The sequence below is a fragment of the Oryzias latipes genome, chromosome 6 (genome assembly GCF_002234675.1).
Source record: "Oryzias latipes chromosome 6, ASM223467v1".
NCBI lineage: Eukaryota > Metazoa > Chordata > Actinopteri > Beloniformes > Adrianichthyidae > Oryzias > Oryzias latipes.
The window spans coordinates 7,770,989-7,794,507 of record NC_019864.2 but is presented as its reverse complement, the minus strand read 5'-3'; the positions used below and the strand labels follow the sequence as shown (position 1 = coordinate 7,794,507).

At 41.2% G+C, this 23,519-nt stretch overlaps 1 protein-coding gene across 4 annotated transcripts in view; it reads left to right on the top strand.

Moving 5' to 3' along the window:
• The window catches only part of sox6a (SRY-box containing gene 6a), a 129,621-nt gene that overhangs the window by 89,225 nt on the left and 16,877 nt on the right, over positions 1–23,519 (top strand). For 2 of the 4 annotated variants that reach the window (XM_023955377.1, XM_023955376.1), the window contains 5 exons: positions 544–664; positions 1,618–1,697; positions 12,069–12,218; positions 14,482–14,659; positions 17,747–17,949. In XM_023955377.1, the coding sequence (XP_023811145.1) occupies positions 544–664; positions 1,618–1,697; positions 12,069–12,218; positions 14,482–14,659; positions 17,747–17,949 (732 nt within the window). 4 annotated transcript variants of the gene reach the window in all.

Sequence of the window (23,519 nt, the reverse complement as noted above, 5' to 3'; positions counted from 1 at the left end):
TGCAAAATGATCATATCCGTTCATCCATCCATATACTTATCGTCTCCTTTGATCTATTTGATTTGTTCTATAAGTTCTATGTTGAATGTTTTTCCTTACAATTCCCACTGCGTTTACCGGGCTTTGGACAGGCACAAGCAGGGCAGTGAATTGTGCCCTGTTGAAGCTGCAATTATCTTTTCTTTTTCTGTATATTTGTCCATCTGTCTGTTCGTCTATCCATACATATTTTTTGTCCTTTATTTTGTTTTTGTTGGTGTTTGTCTTTCTGACATTTGTATTTTTCTAGTTGTTGTAACTTTTATTTATTTTTAGGTAATTATGGATTTTTGCCGAATGTCGTATTTGGGGGGAAGTCACTGCATTTAGGGGGCATTGTCCCCCCAAATCCCTATATCTGGCCTTGGCAGTTGGGAAAATGTTTAAAGTGGAACGCATTAACTTTGCATGACTTTTGCAGTGTTGAGATACTTACAGTAACCTACCTCTCCATTTCCCACCCATCACTTCTTCACTCTAGTTTTTTTTTTTCTTGCCTCTCAGGTCCAGGGTCACATGCCTCCTCTCATGATCCCAGTGTTTCCACACGACCAGCGGTCTCTGGCTGCCGCCGCCGCCGCGCAGCAAGGCTTCCTCTTCCCACCCGGCATGTCCTACAAGCCAGGTATACCGTCTCGCACAAACACTGCCGTCCCAGTGTAAGTTAATGAGGTGTGTCAGGTGAGGAATGTTCTGGAAATTAGTGGAGAGATTTTCAAGCCCTCCTTGTTCACTCTGGGATCACCGCATTGGACACAGTGTGAACTGGAATGTCTCTTTCAGGCATTTGTCAAAGCATGACAGTGGCGCTGCACATCTGCAACATTTTATTTTCACACACTTGCAGGACTATTCGGCGACTCCTGATCATTTTGTGTGCATCGGCTGAAGATATGGTCACATCTCACAAAAAAAGTTAAATTTTCCCCAAAAATGATTTATAATTATGCACGTGCATTGCAAGTTGGAATTAGTTACAAAAAAGCTTTTCAAATTACTTCAAACCTTTTATACAAAGAAAAAATGCACAGTCGACTCTATTTTTTAAGATTCCCTGCACTGCCTGCTTTCTTTGCGTCTCTGCCTCGTTCCAACATTCCTTGATCCCATGGATTCCTCCAGGTGCTCTCTTGACAAGAGGAAGCACCGACTCTCCAGATTCACACAGAATAATCCATATTTAGTCCTGCAGCTACGGAAAAGAAACAAAAGTGAAATAACAACTTCAAATGCTGGCAAATTCTCCCATGACTGATCTGCGTTTAACAATAACCTGGACATGAAAAGCCTTTTAAAGTAGAACAGTGGGAGTTCTAAGATGTGCTCATGCATGAATTTGTGAGAGCAAGCTCTATCGGACCTGGTTTGAACAAACACCGAGCATGATCAACCTTCATCTGGCGGGTCTCCGTGTTTCATATGCCCTGAATAAAAACATGAGAGGAGCAGGAAAGGAGACAAAGCGATGAAAAAGAGAGTGAGCGGCTCAAAGGCAGACGATGAAGAGCGGGTTTGTTCTTGTTCTGAACTCTGCCCCTACCTCACTCTGTAACTTGTGTTGTTGTGGTTGTTCTGCAGGTGAGAATTACCCAATGCAGTTCATTCCGTCGGCAATGGCAGCGGCGGCAGCTTCTGGACTCAGCCCTTTGCAGCTACAGGTGCATTGCTTTGATCTCATCTTCTGCACATGATTGACGAAACGTTTAACAAAGCATTTTTTCCCCCATGAAGAATAGAGTGAGGGGTGTTTCAAAAATTGACTGTATAAGAGAACTGGAATTAGTGACCCCTCCTCTCTCACATTCCAAACAGGAAGTATCTGCTGGTTCCAAAAAGCCAAAATCCCATAAACGTCTACTGAGAAATAAAAATTACTCAGTCACTCGATTTGTCAGAAAAACCATTCTTGATCTGAAACCTTTTTAAACATGTTCTTATAAGTATGCAAACTTTTTCATGTTTTTCCTATAGTGCACGTAACTCAAGTTACAAACTGACCAATCGTATGCCTCTCTAAAAAAGGTGGTCACACGTTGAATGTTCAACATGTTTTATTGGCAGATTCTCCCGAGCCTGTTTTCAAGTGGTAGCGGTGTGCCCTTCGAACAAGCTCACTCCTGATTGGCGACAGGGGTTGCCATAGAAACGTTGACTCAGACTGACTCAGACCAATCACTCTTTACTGACGTCATTTGGCTTCAACATGGCGACATCCCTATCGCGATATAAAGTGGCGACTGAATTGCCTTTGGTTGGAGCCAGAATTAAACTATTTTCTATGCTTCCAGTTCTTATATCCAGTCAATGATCCTTAAATAAAGAAGAGAAACCAGAAACATGGTGTGACAGTGAAGTGAAGGAACATGAGTGTGTGGAGGTTCTTGGGTGTGTTTAACAGAGAGTACTAAAAGGCTCATGACAACATTGATACGCTTCCCAACTCATAATCTTTTTTTTTCCTGAAAAACACGTCAGTTCTAACAGCAAAGACAAGACTCCCTAATGAACATGTTTCTCTGTGGAATCCAACAGTTTTTCTCATGACTCAAAGTGACAATACGGAAGAGCAAAACAAACTCCAATACCTCATGATAACTCACATAAAACAGCAGAAACAATGACAGAGAAATACTGTTAGGAGTTTGTACAGTTAAAGCCTGAGGGTGAAGCCAGAAAACCCAAAGCAATTGTGCAGAAGTGTTCACATAAATAGGACAGACTACAAGATTAGGACCTGCATGGAACCTCCTGGTTCTTCCAACTTTTCTCTGACGCTGAGGATTGCAAACATTTTATTGACATTTCCATTCTCTGCTGAAACAGTGGGGTTCCTGTCAAATTTGTGTTGGATTTCATAGGAAAATGAGTTATAAAAAGAAAGAGGGCTTTTTTTTTTTGCTTTTTTGCTAATGTTTTACAGCATGCAGGACATTATGGCTTGGTCACAACTGTCCTTCCAGGTGAAAACAGGCTGTCAGCGCAAACATGGGGAAACATGTACGGGGCAAGCAGGTGGTCTGCACAACTTTGCTCAAGGGTTCATAGAAGGAAAATGTTCATACATATTTTTTTTGGCTATAACATTAAGTGTTGTAGCCAACACTTTATGGTAGGTAAAGGTGAAGTAGGTGAGATGGAGGCATGTTGTACGGATTTTTAATTTTTAAAACCTGTGTCGTTTTCTTGGGCATAGTTTCTGCAGAGCGATGGGTTTATTTGAAATTTGTCTCTGAGTTGTGGTCGGGACTCTTAGCTTGGATTAACTCTGCCCCCATTTCCCATTATCCCTTTGTTTACACGCCCTCCTGCTAGCTTACAGCCCCTCACAACCCTCAACCTAACATGGTGCAACACAATTGGTGAGCAATATTGGAGCTATCCAGCCATACAGTTCTGACCCAGATTCCAGCTCACACGAGGAAAACGTAGACGTACATGAATCTATTTGTCTGCAAGTGGATGCATCAGAATGGAGCAGAGAAAGGAGCTTGTGACCCCCCCCTCCCCTCCAGCCAGTGTAGTTCGTATATAACTTTAAACTTTTTCAAACAGCATTCTTCGGTCCTGATTCATTACACTTTGAATAAAGAAATACTCAGAAAGCTGTTTTAATCCTAATTTACATCATCTATGTCGCCCTTCATGAGAGAAAATTGAACATGTTAAAAACACCAAAAACACAATTTTAATTGGTGTGGATCTTTAAGTTGCGGCCGACCTGTCCATGACCCTCCACCGCCTTAAAAAAAACCCTCCATGGGTCATGTGACTAAGGCTTTAAATAAAAAATCGGCATTAATGAGATTGCTCATGGCTAAATAAAAGAAAAAAAATGACCGGAAGATGGAAGAGATCCACATTTAATCTAGGAAACACATCTTTCTCATTTCTCCTGACGCTTGATGGAGTTACAGTAAGTTCTTTAAAAACAACAACACGACACTGTTTAAGTGTCGCTCGGCTGCCTGTCAGCCGCTACAGACAAAAGCTGCTGTGATGAATCACAGAGGAATTCCGCCCCACCAGCACAACACCTGGCTCAGGCAATTCATCAAACATTTTATTGCTGTTTGACACCTGTGGTCGGAGAATAGCACTTATCCATAATGGTTATAATAGAGCATGTTTGCAAAGTGAAAAAAAAAAAAAAAAGCGAAACAGAAAATGGGGAAAGAAAAACGAAATCTCTTCTCCCTGAAGGCGGTTTGGAATTTCACAACCCAAACCCCATCAGCCCTTCCGTTTACACCTACTATCAGCAGAAAGAACAAAAGCTCTTTCACGTCCAAACAATGTTGCTCCATCATGTCAGTCATTACCGTAGCATGTCTTTGAGATGTTACAAGAATCCTTATCGCAGTTTATTGAGTTTGCATTGTGCCGCTTGCTTATCAAAGCCTTCATCAGCTGCTATTGACTGAGCAAAGCGTTGTGGTTCTCTGACGGGATCGGAGCCTTCTGACTGCTTTTCTGGCTTTGAAATCATCAAAAGGGCTGCAAGGCGAGCGAGAGGTAAGAGGCCGACTGATGTCACAGACGCTAACTCATTCACATTGAGACGCTGCAGGGAGAAAAGGAGGAGGTGAAGAGCCTGAATGAAACAGGAAGTTTCTCATCCAGGCGTCGCTGGAAACTGAGCAGGAGACTGGAACCGGGAGGACTGAGTGGGGAAGCATTTAGGATGGAAAAAAAGGAAGATTTAAACAATCGTAAAATGAAGGCGCTTGTTTTTGACGCACGTTTATATTGTCGTTGATACGCTGGTGTTCATTTGTAAAGCAACAATGAGATTTAAGGGCTTAGGGATTTTCAGAGTTAAAAAAAAACTGCTAGAGGTACAAGTTAATCCAAATTCATAACAGAAGATGAGAAAAGCAGGATGTGCAAGACGCAGTAAAAACATTTTCATAATGTATTCATGAGTAACACTATTTGCAGATGGTGGGAATGTGTTTGCAGTCCATGTGGTCTTTGTAGGCTGCACCCTTTTAGGTGTTTTTGTTCTGGCTGTCTGTTAAACTTTGGGTTTTCTTTACGAATCAAATAAAGAAACATGTCTGTATGTCTCCCCTCTGTTGAGCTGAAGGATCAGTTATGCTAGCTGTCTTAAAAAATGCCAAACTTTTCTCTGACTTCTGCTGGTTGACATAGTCGTTACAGATCTTTAGTCAGCCAGTAAAATAGAAATACTAAAAAATGCTCAAATAAGCACACTGTTTACACTTAGTACAAAAATGTTTTCTTTCCCAAATCATTTTGTTTTATTAACCCCCCCCCCCCCCCCTCTTTTTTTTTCTTAACCTATTATGACATATACAGGTAATGTGCGTTAAGCCTTAGTCACATGCACCCATATGTGGGGTTGACCCGTTACAGGTGGTGTGGATTTTGGGTTGTCCAGACCCCTGGAGGGTGATAGAGAGGACTGCATCTTGAGTGAAGGTGGATTTTGTGGTTCCCTTGAGGTTTGTGTGGCCACCTTAAGGGGTGCCATGAAAATGGAAGGATTGTCGTATATGTAAGGTTATTACCCCTAAGTGTTTTTTACGTGTTTGTAATCTCAACATTTTTGGACTGCAGGATCACTGGGTAATCTCTGATCTTGGTATTTCGTGCAGACCACCTGCCTGTCTTTCCAGATTTGCCATTTATCGCTCACGGTCAGCCCATATCCACTCAAAAAGGGCAGTTGTGACTAAAGCTACAGTCATGTTAATTTGAGGCGGGCATTTAGTATTTGGTGTTTAAACTGGACTCTTGCTACCTGATACCAGCACATGTACTCACAGTTGGAAGAGTCTTGGTGCGAAATATCAAAGCGGTGCAAAGCTTGCTCAGGGCTTTTCCTGTCACAGATATTTGAAAGTCTTGGTGCCATAGAATTCTGGTCGGACACAAACCCCAATTCTTCATTTCTCCTACATGATCAATTTTCAAGCGATTGGTATTTCCGCAAAATAAGAGGGACGCCATTGACACGTCTCCACCAAATCCAAGTCCCTGATTGGTCAAAGCTCAAGAGGTTTCAATACGTGTTTAATAAATATACGTGTTTTACGTAGAGCTCGAAATTGTTCATAAAAACCTGCGTAGCTACGCCTGAATGTGAGCGTTTTTAAGACGGAAGACCAAAAGACGCATTTACGCACGTTTACAGAGACTTTTCACTTTGGAAGTGACCGCTTGAACGGAGAATTGCCGAGGATGCTGAACGTAGCCTCAAGCTTTATGTTGAGCTTGAATGAATAAGTTACAGACAGAAAGACGACACTGCTGTTTCTGCTCTGGTTACATGCTGCCCTCTTTGTCTAGACATAAAGTGAGGTCACATGCACGGGCGAGTCATTTAAACTTGATCAATCTCATGTTAAGGAGTAGTGAATGTGCATAAAGGAAGAGGGTTAGATACTCTATTCCTGGGTAAGCAACGTTTATGACATGAAGGGCCAATTTAAAATGTTCTCCTTAATAACTGTATCATTTCCAACTAGATGCAAACTCTAACACAAAGAAATACAAAAACCTTTGCAATATATCTGAAGTTTTATTTAATTCACAAAAAGCAGGTCAGATAACAGATTTTAGCATAAACTGAAAATATGCTTTCATAACAATATTGCACAAGGAAAATAGGCCAAAGTTGAAATATAGTATTGCAATTATGTTAATTTGAAACCAAATCTACTGCATTTGTGGTTTGTCATACCTACATCAAAAGGATTGAATACATCAGAACAAAATACCATAAATATTTCTTTACAACCATTCACATGAAAAAAACAAGCGTAAGCTCCTATCTATTTATAAGTGGGCGGGTTCACAATAACAGCGATTGGGAAAAAAGGTCATTGTGAGAAGAGACGATCACTCGGACCGGATTTTTTTCAAATTCGATAAATACTAACATACGAGAGATTAAGTGATTATGTTGTTACACCCCTGTGGCCCACTGTGTTTCCCCTCCGTGTGGCACAGTTGGCACGCGTGCCCTAGGATACCGACCCCTGCTCTATTCCATGGGTCCAGCCTCTCTAAACAGTGATATATGTCACGTATCAGCTATGCAGAGGTCAGCTGATTCTCAGCCGGTTTTCAGACCATCCTAAACAAGTCAGGAGAATCTTCTGGATATGAACTGGGCAGGGAGGAAACATTTAGAGGATTTTCATCTGATCACATTTTTTGGCTATTTATTTTACCCTTGAAATCTCCAACCTTCACTTAAACTAAAGCTGATGGCAACTGTATTTTTTCTCCTTCTGGCTTTTCTGAGAGGCATCATGTTTACAATTATTAATTTGGATCAATGTCCATATTGTATCTTTTTGGAATACACAACTATCTCAACTTGTCTGCTGGCTTTGGCTTGATTGATTTTTGTGTCCAGCCGCTGAACATTTAAACAGGCTCTATCTGTGTTCACATTTACAAAGATTAAAGCATCAATTTTCATTTGCTGCTAACAGGCAGATCATTTTGTCTTCAGTCTCGTAAACCAAACTGAGATCTTGTTTATTCAAGTGCTCTCAGTAGTTAGTCTTAGACGTTGTGTGAAATTATGGATTAGCTTGCTGAAAGCATCGTAAAATAGCCAAGAATACCATTTAAGTTCCACATTTGCAATGCTCCTCTGCTACTGTTCATGCTGTTGTCATATTTTACTCACAACAGCTTGAGTCAACCCCCCCCCCCGCGATACTTGATACTGGAAAAACAGATTTGAGCAGTAAACTGACCTCGACTACTGCCGTGTAACGTAGGAAATTGTAGCGTACCGTATTCACAGACAGTTCTACCAGCAAAGGTTTGACATTTTATCATTTTGTTTGTTTTGAGTTCAGAAATAACAGTTTATTCGTGAACTTTGACCATTTGTTAAACCAATCAAATCAGCATCATTCAGATACTTGCCAAAAGCTGCAATGCTGTGTTTGACCTGTTGAGACCCAAATCAACAACTTTGATGGCACAAATGCTGCACTATTGGCGTGGGAACGTGTTGTGGCCAATTGTTTCCAGAGCCTGGAAGCATACCCCTTTGCAAACAGTGGATTTGTGCTGAAGAAAGGTCGTCTTTGTGTGCAGCTAATGCGAAGGGAATACAGTTGCTTAACAGACATTCTTGCTGAAATCATATGACATCTCTCACTATCTGTGTGCTCAGCTCCTGAACTTGACAATGCAAACAAAAGGTGAACAGTGCTCTTTTAGTCCTCAGATTTATTATTTTCACACCAACAAGCACTAATTAGTCCCATATTGTTTTCCTTTGAGAGAAGGCTTTCTTTGTTGAACCACATCTGTTCTCAAAGTAGAGAGGGCACCGGGATTTCCTCCCTGTAGTCTGTCTCTGTCCTTTTGTGGGATTGGAGCTGACCTCTGTGGTGCAATATTTAGTTTACCTTATCTGCATGAGTGAGGTCAGTGAGAGACGATCCATATCACCCTCTGTGTCCTCCAAAAGTTTGCTGAAAAAGGCAGAGCCTCTTTTTAAAAAAATTTTTTAAGATACAACACAAAACAAATCAAGTCGGGTACCCAGTGTCAGTGTTAAAGACCCATTCCAATAAAAATGGTGTTTTTGATGTTCTTACTGTGTTCTTGTGGCATTTTTCTGATTACGGAGAACACATATAAAGGAAAATAGGCTTTAAATTGCATTTCTGATAATTTATTTATTCAAATTGTTGTGAATCAGGAGCAGATGAAAAAATATCCTAGAAAACACCACAGGTCTTTGATTTGGACGCCATGGTTTGATATGGGTATCAGAATTTGGTGTCCAGTGTTTAAATGTCTGATCTTTGGCAAAGAAGACGTGTCACGTCAACCAGTCAGGGACTGGTAGAGCTCTTCAAAATAAATACACCTGATCTCTGAACATCATCTGTGTCTTCCATGCATTGTAAATGAGATATACAGTCAATGCTTCCATGTAAAAATGAGGCTAAAAACATTTGGTGGTGGCTCCTCCCACACGCATCTGGAGAAATTGAGTTTACAAAAGCAGCATGGAATTTGACGTGCATCAAAAGAGAGGTGTCCGATGCATGTTTGACACAAGAATCACGTTGGGTGTGGTCAAAGCATTGTTTAGGCCATACATAAGACGGACTCCTGACTGCAGAGCATCAGTTTAGACTCATTCTACCTGATTTTTCAGTGAAGAAATTGTCCAAGAACCTGCTAATGATTAGCTGGGTCAAAAATGACACACAAAGGCTTTGTCAGTAAAGCTGAAGTGTGGTTTAAGGTCCTCTTTGTCAATTTGTAATTTAGGAAATTGCTTCATTGTCTTCCCATGGGAGCTGATTGCACTGTGAGAGCTCCAGCGGGGGTTTACGCTGCACATTAGGAAGTCAACAATCAATTGCTAAGAGTCTTGCAAATTTAGAGAGAAAATAAAAGCTTTTCTTGTCAGGCTTTTGTTTGGTCGACACTTGTCTCCTCTCATTGTTGACAGAATTGCTGCCTCAAACACAACAGCGGTGGTTGTGTGTGCAGGAGCCGAGCTGTGTGCGTTTGCCTCAAAGACTCTTGTGTCAGCTGCTGCTTCCTTTACCGTCGTAAGAGAATCAGGCCTCTCCAGAAGAAACTCTGCGGTCGGCTTGACTGACGCGCGAGTTTTTCGCCGCCAGCCATTCAAGGCAGATTCTAACAGGGATCTCATATCGCCAGGGGTTGGCCCGAGAGATCCCGGTACTCTCCAAGGAAAATAAGCGGTGTGACATCAGGGCTTTGTTTCGACGGCAGGGCCCCCTCTGTTTGTGTTTAATAGAAGTGGAAAGAGGGCCAGACAGTTTTTCTGGCCTCGACTGCTGAGATTGGCGCTTTGGCGGTGAAGCGACGGTGGTCTCGTGTGTCTGCAGCTCAAAACTCCCTATCCGCCTCCCTTTATTTCTCCACGATGCTTTCTTTACTCCTTGGATCTCTGGTCTCAGGAGGCCTCACAGTTTTGACTACAGAGAAATCAGATCTCACAACACTGGGGGCCACTTTGGGTTAAAGGGGGAGCCTTTAAGCGCTGGAAAAAAACAAAAAACAACAAAGATCAAGATGGTATGTGAGAGTGAGCGCATGAGTGACCCTTCATGGAACAAAACTAAGAGACAGAAACCAAGGAGAAAGTCAAGGGGAGATCAAAAGAGGACAGGACGGAAGAAACGATTATATTTAGAGGGAGTCAAGCAGTATAGATGAGGTGCGAGGAACAAAAAATGAAAAGAAAGAAAGAGAAGATGGGAGCCACTAAAGGCCAGCCGGTCTGGGTGGTTTTCTTGAAGAGAGGCTTTTTGATTCTCCTGTACTCGCACTCCAATACATCCAGACAGGAGTTGACAGTAGTTTCAGGCAGCGGTTTGTCTGGGCAGCCAGCTTTGATTTACAAGACCCCGCACTTTTGGCGCAGTATTTGACTCTTTGATTTGAATTTGGATGGAAAGTCTGAACCATTTTTACCTCTTCTTTTGTGTGTCTTTGTGTGCGTATGTGTGTGCGTGTGAGGGTTGCATGGCTTAGTTCAGTGTTTATGACCAACCACAATGCGAACATTTTCCAAGTGTTTCATTTGGCCCGCTGATTATTTTTAATGCAGTTATTATTAGTTTTTAAAATCTGTATTTTGATATTTTAGAGCTTCATTATTATTGTGTCTTTTTATGACATCGTTACTTTAGTATTTTTGGTCCTTTGTGTGAAATTAATGATGATGGACATTAAATGCATTGCGTCACCAATGCAACCCATTGACAAAAATGCTAAAAAAGCACTTCGTTTGAAAACCCAAGCCAATTCTTGGAGGGGCAAGAATACCCAGAATCCTCCACACAGACAGACAGTGTGGGCTGCAGTTGTGTACAATCGTTTGAATAAAGGTTAATGTGGTTAAAGACCCACTCTGAAATTGTCTTTTTGGTGTTTTTAACATGCTCTTGTAGCATTTTTCTGACGAAGGATAACATTTATAAAGAAAATTAAGCTTAAAATTGTATTTCTGAATTTTTCTATATTCAAACTGGAGGATCTAAGGGCAGGGATGCCCAGTTTAGCTTAGTTTAGCAATTACCTATTGAATTTTATGACTGATATCATGTTCTTATACAATCAATGGTATGAAGCCCATTGACACGACTTTTGTTGTAAAACTGGGCTGTGGAAATAAAATCGACTTGAATTGAATGGAACTTAATTGAATTGAATTTCATCAGGAGCAGACAAAATAAATGCAGTTTAAAAATATCATATTTGTGACATAAAAAATACGCTGGGTGGGGCATGAGCTCCCTGCTCCGGTCCATTCTGGATCCACTTGCAGACAAAGAGATCCATGTACGTCTTTGTTTCATTGTCTGGCTGGATAGATCCAATATTGCTCATCATTATTGTTGCATAATGTTACGTTGGGGGTGTGGATTGTGGATGATGGGAAGTTGGGACTTACTCTGCACCAACAGTCCTGCCCACAACTCAGTAACGAATTTTTATGAACTCCTGTCACTCTGCAGAAACTATGTTGTAAAAAAGAACGAAAGTTATTTAATTGTGGCATAAAACAATGTAATTTAAAATGCCTTGAAATGCTTTTACAATGGATCAAAGGATGATCGGAGCGGGTTTGGCCCTAAAAATAGCTTTTTGTGTCCTGATGGATTCACAGTCTCACCCTGACATCTACATATTAATGATACATGATGGATTCTACACAATTTAAATTAAGTTTTGATGGAATATTTAATCTAGAAATACTTTAAAGAAATATCTCATTTGCTTGGGTTGCTCCTGTCAGCTTCATGTGAGCTACACAAACTCACATCTGTCTCTAAGGTTCTGCGTCTTTGACTCGCACCCAGCAAACCTCAGTATCTTCAGAGGACACAAAAAAGGAAAGGAAAACAACGGGATCTATTCTGTGTGTGTGTGTTTAAGAGAAGAAGACAGGACGTAGGATGAAAGAGGAAAGCCACTGACTAGCTTCTGGCAAACGATGTTAATAGCCTGTGGGTTTCGCTGGTTTCTTTTCTTTCTTGCAGCAGCTGTATGCCGCACAGCTGGCAAGCATGCAGATCTCACCAGGGGCCAAAATGGCTCCCCTCCCACAGGCTCCCAACTCCTCCAGTCCTCTTTCTCCTTCCACCCTAAAGAGCGAGAAGCAAGCAGCTAGTCCAGTTGCTCAGATTAAGGTGAGTTCATTTTTGAACAGATTGGTGACAATTCAAAAAGGGTTAGAAATGTTCAGAAGCCTGGCTAAAAGGTTGATAGTGTCGATCGGGGAGACGAACTCTTGTAAAAACAAGCAGTAGCCTGAAGGGAAAACAGTGTGAGGTAACAAACAGTCAAATGAAACAAAAGACGGAGTGGTTTCGGAATCTGTGTGGTGGGAAAACACTCGTGAATGATGATCTGTGCAACTAAAAGAGAACATGTGGAATGCTGGAAATTGCTGATCTGTGCGCGGCCCTCTCCGGCTCACTGTTAATTAGTAAAAGCTTGTTTAATAGACACTCTGATACGCACACGTACTGACACTGGCACTTGCTGCTGTTTGGCAGCAGCCCAGACCCGTTCGCTGAATAAGAGCGCACGCCCCATCTTTACTCCACAATCAGGCAGTAATGGAAACCACGTGTGTGCGCGGGGCACAGCTGCAGCCGACAGCACAATAGACCGGCGTCAGAGCTCACACTCAAACAGTAGTGCCGTGCCCCACAGAAACCCCACCCTCAGCTAACCTCCACACATGCTACCCCCCCTCACAGTGGCATACCACCCGCATCTAACCCCCCCCTCCCCCCCTTTAGATTCAAAACTCCTCCCAAATGACTTCTTAGCTGAGGTTCTGATCTGAATTAGACTCATGTTCAGAATGTGTTTTGTCATTAATTTTGCAAAGAATCCTTATGTGAGTTTCAGTTTGATTAGAATTTGCTATGAAACCAAGGAGACATGCAGATAAATGTGCTGCTGTCTGGATGAGAACAATCTCTGGGTGCTTTTCTATAAATACTATCTTGGTTTGTGCCGGGCCTGTTTTGAAAAACCAGCTGGTTTAAGTTCCACATCTACAATGCTGGATATGATGTCACAGATCTTTTTTTTTTCTTCAAATGGGCAGAACAAGCTCACCTGTCAGTTGTTAAAAAATCACTGACTGAATAAGAGAACGGGGCCTCGTGAGTGTGACATCACCTAACACAGAGTTTTCTAACCAAATTAAGTCAGTTCTGTGGCCATTTTTTTGGGCTTTACTTTTTGGACGCTGCCAGACGACAGTAAGCAGTGATTGGTCCAAAACGGTCTAACTCATTGTTTCTATGGCAACCACTCTCACCAATCAGGAGTGAGCTTGTTGGAAGGCCACATCCCTACCACTTGAAAGTGGGCTCAGGAGAATCTGTTAAATGTTTGAGCAAGACCACATACTTCCATTGAATCACCTAATTGGAGAGTTTGTAACTTGAATAAGTTTGACTAGAAAAAATATCATAAAAAATGAAGAGAACATGTTAAAAATAAAGGTATCAGATCAAGACTGGTTATACTAACCAGTAACAGCTGTTTATTTCTCTATGGGATTCTGGTTTCTTGGAGCCAGAGGGTACTTCCTGTTTAGAACATGAGGGGGGGGGGAGGGGGAATCAATCAGTCCAGTTCTAATACACAGTAAATGCATGCTGAGGTCAAAAAGCCCGGCCCTCCTTGATCCTGACAACAATATAAAGTAATAAAGCTCATGAAAACTAACCCTCAGTACAACTGTATTGTACTGTAATCTAACCACAAAAGGATAAATGTTTATGGACCCACAGTATTTAATTCTAATGTAAAATTGGTTCATTTTGCATTGGAATGACTGAGGGACACTCAACCTGGGGAACTGACTGCCTCCAGCTTCTTTTGTTTTCCCATCAACCTTGATGAGTGAGTAAAGGTGTTGCCCTTTTGGTCGCTCCTGACAGCGGTGTGACTGAAAGCGACCCTAAACAAATCAAAATGGGACATTTTCAGCTCTTCTGCAAGTTCAAAGTGAATCCGTGGAAACAATTAGGTGCAAAAGAGGAACAAAACTCGACATGAGCAGCAGTTTCCATCATAATGTTCAATTCAGGGTTGATTTGTTTTAATTGATCCGCCTCGTACAAGTTTTGTTTTACTCATGATCGCTGACACTTAACCAAATCACAGGGTAACCATGCAAAACTACCCAACATGATTAGATCTTTAAAAACTCAAGAATTAAATTTTAAAGTGATGTTGAAGACTTTGGTCTGTCAGACAAAGAAAAATTAAACATCCAAGTTCTGACTTGCTCCTTGCTTGTAATGTGTCCTGCATTTCTAAGCTGTTCCTGAGTGAAATCAAAACTAAAATACACCAGTTCGTGTTAACATCAAAGTATCTTTTCATGTTAAAGATGTCCAGGACATGTTTCGTTGTTGTTGACAGGAGGAAGGATCCACACAGCCGCTGAACCTCTCAGCCAGACCTAAAACAGCCGAGCCTCTTCGCTCCCCGACGTCCCCCACACAGAGTCTGCTTTCTGGAAGCAAGACCAGCCCCACCGGCATTGGCAAAGGTCGCATCCCAAGCCCAATCCCCAACATGAGCAGGAACAGCTCCCTGGGTAAACACCAGTCCCAGTCCAGAATCATAGCCTGATATTCATATAAAAACAAGGGTTCTGGTATTTCTGAGGTTCTCCTTGATACAGAAAGTATTCACATTGGCATGTTTGGTCCATCCCAGAGTTTTCTCTTCAGATTAGCTGCTTCTTTGGTAAGTGTGAAAAACTCTTCTGAACTCTAGCATGGATCAAGCAAGTTTCCAAACAAGAGTCTTGATTTGCAAATGACCCACTGCAGGACAGAAAGAGGCAGTTAGTGGCAGGTATTCAAAGAAACTCAATAAAAAGTCCATAAAATAGATCATATATAAATGTGGTGAGGAGGTAAAGATTTTTATCAGTGCAGCACTGGATGATTTTCTTCTGTGTGTTTTTTTTCCCTTCCCAGTTCGATTTAGTGCTCCTAAATGAGCAACATGTCATACCTAAAGACAGTTTGAAGTAGTCTGATCTCCTCAGTAAAAGCAAGCAAAACTGAGCCAAAGGGTACAAATGTCTTTTTTGTTATATTTTTTCAAATTTAAAGGCATCCACATTACTTTCCTAGTGTAACATTTTCCATATATAATTAATAAAAAATGGATTGACAAATCCACACAAACACAATCTCAACGCCCTCTGCGAACTCGCATTGAAGCAACCACTTTCAATGAAAAGTCTATTTAAACACACATAAATGCGCATTTTGGGCATCTGTGTTCAAAAGTCTCATATAGATCCAACTTTTTTCAGAGCGTTTTCAGCTCTACATACAAACAAACGTCCATGGACCACACTGTAAAAGTATAACCAGGTTGTACTCTGACCAATCAGGGACTTAGATTTGTTTGTGACGTATGGATGGCGTCCTTTTTAATTCACGGAAATACCAACCGATTGACAATTGATCATGTATTAATTGCGGTTTGTAAAAGAAAAAGCCTCTCCTTGCTTGTCCAGTGTGAACACCATGGGCTAAATTCAAGAATGCACGTTTAACATGTTCTCGAACGCGGGTCACATGCCCGGTGTAAACGTAGCGTTAAACTTTTCTTCTCTCAAAACAACAAAAACGGCATCCACTCCTACGCCTCCCCTCTCCCTGCCACCCACAGACAAACAGCAGCGTCGCATGTGTCTGATAGACTGCAGACACCTCAACCATGTGAAGAGACCTGTGTGTGTTTGTATGTGTGTGGGTATTCCGAGTGAGTGATTGTGTTTTACAGGAGTCCAAAGCCCTGTATTTATCCCCAATGAAAACCCTAGCAGCGGAAGCAGTGAAACCCAGCACACGTTATTTGGTTTTTAAGAGCCTCCTCACATTATTGTCTGCCCGCGATAAAACCTTTTATGCTCCTACCTCTGCTATCTGTTATTAAGGCCAATCTGAAGCCTCTCATTATGTCCCCCCCTAGAAAACAATTTCAGCAGCTCATCTGCAGTGGCTTTGAGGACCCAACACTTGTGTTTCCTGCAAAGTTATTTTTTGCCCGATTTAACGACCACCCAGGCATACCGAGCTTCCTACTTCTCTGCTAATTAAACAAGGAGGCAACGGAAACTATGCATCCTTTTATTTCCTTTTTTTTATTCGGCAAATGTGCATCAGCAATAAAGTGTGAAGCATGTAAACAAGAAGAAGGAGGCTTTGTCAAATTAAGACATGTGCACACGTGGCGCCCCCAAAAGATTTTCTGTGTTGCCAGATGGGTACAGGGGAAAAAAAAAACTCAAATTTAGTCTCACTTAAAAACCTTTTTTGTTTTCCATTTCAGGTAGATTCAGTTTTTCTTTAAAGTTTCTTCTTTTTAATATTGCAGTATTGCAATATTGCAAGTTAAGTCACGTCAAGTGTAGTGAATTGAAACGGCTTTTGTAAAAGACATGAAAAGTTTAATCAAAAATAGAAAAAATTACAGGAGGATTTGCTGTTTAGATTCACTGCAGAAAGTAAAAAAATATATTTAGATGGTAAACTTGTCATTTTGAAGAAGACTTCAGAGACGGCCATGATACTAATTCACAAAAAATAAAAATGCGCACAGGTACATTTTCCTTCTTCCAAAAATACGCATTTAAATGTTTTTTTGTTTTTTTGTTTCGGTTGTGTTTTTAACATGATCTTTGGCCATTTTTCTCATGGAGGACATGCATAAAAAATTGTATTTCGGAAAAAACGATTGTATTTCGGAGTGTTTCATTATTCACATCACTGTGAATCAGGAGCAGATGAAAAAAATAGGCTGCACGGTGGCGGAGTGGTTAGCGCTCTTGCCTCACACCAGGTTCAAGTCCTGGCTGGGGGACCTGGAGCAGAACATCAGTAACAAAACATCAGTGGTGGACCTTTCTGTGTGGAGTTTGCATGTTTCCCCGTGCATGCGTGGGTTTTCTCCGGGATCTCCTGCTTTCTCCCACTGTCCAAGACATGCTTCATAGGTTAATTGGCAACTCTAAATTGTCCCTAGGTGTGAGTGTCAGTGTGAATGGGTGTGTGATTGCGGCCCTGCAACAGACTGGCAAACTGTCTTGGGTGTCCCTGCCTTCGCCCACAAGTGACCGGAATAGGCTCCGGCAGGCCCCAAAAGGAATAAAACGGCAGAAGATAAATGAATTAAAAAAATGCCTTTTGAAAAAGATTGTAGTTGTGATGCAGCAGATACAGTTGGCGGGCCACACCTCCCTGCACCACTCCATTCTGATGCATCCACTTCCAGACAAATGGATCCAAGTACGTCTCAATTTTCCTCATCTGAGCTGGAATCTGGACGTTTTTGTTGTACCACTAATGTAAGCTTGGGATTGTGAGGGGCTGTAAGCTAGCGGGAGAGAGTGTAAACAAAGGGATGATGGGAAATTAAGGCAGGTTTACACTGCACCAGCAGTCCCGTCCACAACTCTGAGGTGAATTTCTAATGAAATACTGCCACTCTGCAGAAAAAGTGTCCTAGAAGGGACAAGTTTTTTTTATTTTGGCAAGAAACTACATAATCATCATCAAAAGACTACTGGGAACACTTTTACAATAGATCAAAAGATGATCAGAGTGGGACTTTAAACTACTTTTTTAATCGAAACCTTCCTTCCTGTTTTGTACTTCTGCAGACATCTTGTCCAGCCTCAACTCTACAGCGCTTTTTGGGGACCAGGATGCAGTGCTGAAGGCCATTCAGGAGGCCAGGAGCATGAGGGAGCAGATCCAGAGAGAGCAGCTTCACCATCAGCAGCACCCGCAGCAGCCGGGACACCAGAGCCTTGAGGCAAAACTCACTGCACTCAGCGGCATGAGCCTCAATAATGGCAACAAGGTGGGAGGGATTATACAAATATTACTGTATATAGGGTGCAAATATGGGAAAGAATGAGTTGTATAGTTTTTCAATGAAATTTAATACAAGTTCCCTTTCTTTTTTGAAATGAAACAGCCAAACTTTACAAAACGTTTACCGGAGTCAGAAAAGTCAGTCATGCTTCTGAAGATCTCTAACAGTAGTGAGGGAAAACGTCCTTACTTTAGGTTAGGCTGTTTAAAATTCTGTGACATAAACATATCTTCTCTTATAAAATTTGATTGAAGGTTAACAGTCGCCTGACTTGTGATCAGAAGCATACCTTAGTCACAACTGGATACTGGGGTCTGCGGGCATAAAATGGGCAAACCTGTATGCGTCACAGGAAATTTTAAGATTGTAGACCGCTCAGTAAGTCCACAGAGAGAATATGTTCATGATTTTTTCCTACGGGCATGCTGCAGGTGAAAGGTCATAGCAAAGACTTAAACTACACACAGGTTTACGTAGGTGAAGTAGGATTTTTATATTGTTTTAACCCCAAAAAATAAGGACTAGACTCTCTAAGGTCCTTTACAGGCCCGAACAACCCAAAAACCTGCAGCACCCGTACTGCTGCATGGGACCTAAGGCTTTCAGGTCGATGATTTCAAGAAATTCTAGCAGTTAGCTAACATAAATTCAAAATGGTAAAACATGACTTTGTACTTAATGATACATCACCCAAGCAGCTACGACCTGATTTTCACCCAAAAGGCTAGAATATTCATTAGAAATCGGCCCTTTTCTCCTGGTGTAGCCGTGGTTTCAAACATTTTTTTGTGTTTTTATTATTATTATTATTATTTTGTCATTGCTACATTTGATGTAAACAGGCCTTGAAAACAGAAGCAGTTAGAAAGTAAAAGTGTTACTTTTTAACAGCTATATTCATATATTAAGTAATAAAGACTTAAATGATCCTCTCTGAGTTTTAAAAGAAGGAAGAACATAGTTGGGGAAGGACTTTTTTCTGAATTAGCTTGCAGCCCTTTGGATAAGCACAGCAACACACACTGCGGTTCTCTTCCCCCCTCTGCTCTGTCACTTCTTTTCCTCCAGGATGGATGTTGATGGTTTCTCCTTAGCGAAGCGCACAAGTCAGAGGAATATTCATGAATGATATTTACTGTCTTTTGGCTTTGACTGCCGCTCTTGAAAACTTCTTATTTCTCCTCTCATCTCCATGGCCACCCAGAAGCTAACAGCTTTGAAGAGGGAGCAGCTGGGCCAATGACAAGTGCTGATTTTGGCGTGTTACTCTGTGTGTGTGTCCTTTTGTGCCTGCCTGAGAAAGTGTTTTTTGGAGAGGATAGGATGTTAACATTAGTGTGTCCATGTGTGTTTAATGGAGTCCAGTTGCCCCGTGGAAGGAGGAGTAAGAGAAGGGGGATCCCAGCCCAGAGGCTTTGCTCCAATTAAAAGCCCCTTTCTCCAGGGGCGAGGGTCCTCCCCGTACACCTCTACCTCGTGGTTCATCGCTGAGAAGGGCCCTTGTGCCCTGATTTCATACCCACAGGGAAATCCAGATTCCATCTCCAATCAGCCTGATTAGCCAATCATGAATTCCAGGGATCAGAGGTTTGGTTAGAAAATCGGAAATGCGATTAGACTGGCTCTCCCGTGCCTGTTGCTTGCGAGGATGAGGAGCACGAGGAGGAGAGGAACCTCATGAATATTTTAGGGGTGGAGCCTTTGAACCCGCCAACCCCAAGTAGGTCATGATTAGAGCACTCCAAGGATATGCTTTTTTGACGTTTTTTGGATTTGTTTGCCTTGTAATTTTAGGAGGAAAACATCCCCAATCTGGCAAAATGAATCACTGCTGTACTCTAAATCCCAAGATGACTTTTTTTAATAAGTCATTATCCTGGTAAATGTTGAAAAACTCATAAATTTAAATCCCATAACAACATGCTGATAAGTTTGTGCTTTTAATCAGTTTTTTCCTTAAATTTGGGCTTAGAAGTACGCCGCTTGTTTTGCTCTTTCTGAAAAAGCTTTTTATTTTTCACATTTTATAAGAACAAAACCAAAAAGACGCAGTCATTGTGTTTATAGCTGCGTGCTTGGCAGTAAAAAGCTAATTTGGAAAATCTCAAACTAATTGTTTCCGGTTCAAAGATGAAAGCTAGCTTTGGTGTTTTGTTGTCAGACTATCATTTGTTACCCGACAACGAGCCTTCAAAGTCTCGCTTCCTCAGTTGCCAATGCATCGTTTCTTTCACAAACCTTTTTTTTTGGTGTGTTTTTTACTCCTGAAGAGCTCAGAGGCTTTGCTTAAACAATTCATGGATGGAACCGCTGCAGACTGAGAGTGACTCACCCGTTCCACCTCCAGAGGCATAAAGAGCAGCACTTTTTCTTTACCTTGGATTTGTTTTTTGGGTGTTGAAGACATTCCTCGCTCGATTTCTCTTCTTTTGGAACGCCGGGGTTTAGCCCAACTCTTTTTGTTTCATGACATTGTATTAACACAGCACATTCGGCTTCTTTTAAGGCAATGAGGCAAGTGCTGTAAATAATATCTGAGTGTAACGCTTAATGCTGAGCTGTTTACTCCTCGTGCTGATTCGACTCACAGCGACTTGCTGTGACGTCTGAATGTGTTTGTCTTTGCTGTCTGTGTATTTTTAGCATTGCAGCATTCATTTCAAGCATCGACAACACATTTCCCTCAGAGCTGAAAGCGATCCTGTGCTCCTTTGTGTGTGTGTGTGTGTGTGTGTGTGTGTGTGCCCTGACGCTGCATCGGCCTTGGCCATGTTAATGTCATTATAGCGGGTGTACAGAGCAGAGGCCTGGCCAGTCGGTGGCATTGTTGAGTATCGCCTTACGCTTACGCTGCCTCCAGCTGGCCTGCGGCTGCCAAAGCTCACCGAAATAGCCCTGTGTGTGAGTGTGTGTGTGTGTGTGTTTGTGTGCGAAAGGCCCTGTGTGCAGAGTTTTTAGCTCAACAGTCAGAAAATACTACATGAACTTAAAAGAAAACTGTCAATCTTTCAGATTGACACATTATTACCCAACATCCATCTGCTGTGATGAAAGACTCCAGTCATCCAGGTCTTATCATTACACAAATGCATATTTATTTATTTAAATTGGAATACCTGGGAGTGCAAAAATAATAATATTTGACACGACAAAGCTATCTCCTCACAAAGATTTGTGTACTTTAACTGTGTAGTTTTCTTCATTATTAGTACATAAACATAGTATTTTTGACTAAAAATACTGTATAAGTTGTCAACTATGAAGTGAATCTATCTATCTATCTATCTATCTATCTATCTATCTATCTATCTATCTATCTATCTATCTATCTATCTATCTATCTATCTATCTATCTATCTATCTATCTATCTATCTATCTATCTATCTATCTATCTATCTATCTATCTATCTATCTATCTATCTAGTTTTATTTTTCTTTCACATTCAGAGGGGACACCTTGCTCCACTTGCAAGTGGACCTTTCCCATCAACAGTAATGCTCTGCTCCTGAAAGCCGTTTTGTTATCAATCTTGGCTAAAAGTTAAACACGATGGAACAGATCTGGGTCATTATCAAAAAAGAGCAAAATTGTCAACTTCTATGCTCTTTCTTTTGGAATAACAGATTCTAATTGTATGTCAAGCATTTTAACTTTGTTACAGTAGTTAAATTCAGTGTGCAAATGCTCTACTTTTGAAATTATTTGCACGTACAAGTCGCACCGAACGATAAAGCGCATTAAGTGAGACAAAAGAGTCAGAGATGAGTCCCTCAGTCAGTCAGACTTTATTAACGGCCTTCACAGTAATCCCGGAGCTTGTTTGATACACGCTACACATTAGAAGGATTCACAATAACTCCTAACCTTGTTTGCAACGTTTACAGTTTTTCTCCATCGGTTTGGCTCATTTCTTGAAACAGAAATTACATTCTGAAAATACTAAGATCATTTGGCAAAACAGTCTTATAGTTCAGCACAACACTAAAGCTCACTTGCAAAATCTAATATATCTCCCAAAACTGTTCACTCATGCTTCAAAACTAAATTCCTTTCCCATGTAAAGAGTCAGTGCCACCAAAATGGCAAAGATCCTTCTCAATTGCTTTGGCTCATTTCTTGAAGCAGACCGGACGTTCTCAACACTCTTGGTGCTTTTGTCAAAGTAATGTGGATGGTTCGGCACAACACCATGTTTCACCTGCAAAAGCTCATATCTCTCCTAAAACAATTCACTCGTGTCAAAACTATATTTCCTTCTCATTCAAACAGTCAGTGCCTACTTCGTCCCTTTGGCATTGTGTAAGCACTGCAAGTCAAAATGATTAGATGTTTTGTCACTATAGCAGATGACCATTGAAATATCCCTCATGTCCACCTTTCAGTCTTAGTTCATTCCTTTATTGACAATAGCTACTGTACTGTTTTTGTATAAAACAGAATACAATTTTGTATAAAACAGAAAAAAAGAAAAAGGATTTTAAGGTAAGAGTAACCTCTTAGGTTTAACAACACACATTGCACTCATACTGCCAAGGAAATTCTAACCATTATCATTCACACACATAAAGTAATTTTCATACATCAGAGTAAAAAGAAAATGTATACAGCAGAATATACTTCATAATATAAACACAAACAAAAAACAATGAAAATGATATGCAGCCTACAGTGCTGTAAATAATGCTTGAGTTTTTACAACTAACAGTTCTTCACTGGTCGCTGTCCTCACCCTCCCTCTCCTGGCCATCGTCCCCACCCTGCTGGCCATCCTCACGCTGCTGTCTGTCTGGCCACAGATTCATATACACATCACAGCGTATATTCTCCCTTGCAATGCAACGAGGGAAGAAAAGGCGTGCATGTCGCAACCATCCCCACACTGATCTCCTGTAATATCCTCACACGCAGCATCCATTGCATGGAGCAGGGACCTCTGATCTTGAGCCGGATGCTCATACACTCTCCACCTCAATAGGATTGAGGAAAAGAGAGTAAGGTGGTAGGAACACTATGACCATCCTTGGATGAGTAGTGAACCAGGCCCTGATGAGCGGGCCACGGTGGAAATTCACATTGTCCCATACAATAACATATAGTGATAGGTGAGGTCCTACGAGACCTCTCTCATTTTCAGGAATCAAATCGAAATAATAATAAATGTATCAAATGTTCCAAAGAATTCATCTATCATATTCATGGTATTATTTTCTTGACTCAGTTTGACAATTGAACAGACTATTGTGCATGTAGTGACTTACACAATGAAATGATGCTGACTCATTTTGGAGCGAACAACCATTAGACTGAGAATCAACAATCAGTTTAGATCAACAAGATCTATTCACTTGGAAACTGTGCTAAATGTAGGCTACCTGTACTTAATCAATTGCAAAGATTTACTGAGACATTGAGACATGTACTAAGAAATTTGCAATTTTTATGAAACTAATGAGAAATGCCATTCTGTTGTGAACAATTGCCAAGTGGTTTGGAGGTTTGTCAATGTTGTTTTGAGAATGTAACTTCAGTTTCAAGAAATGAGCCAAACCAATG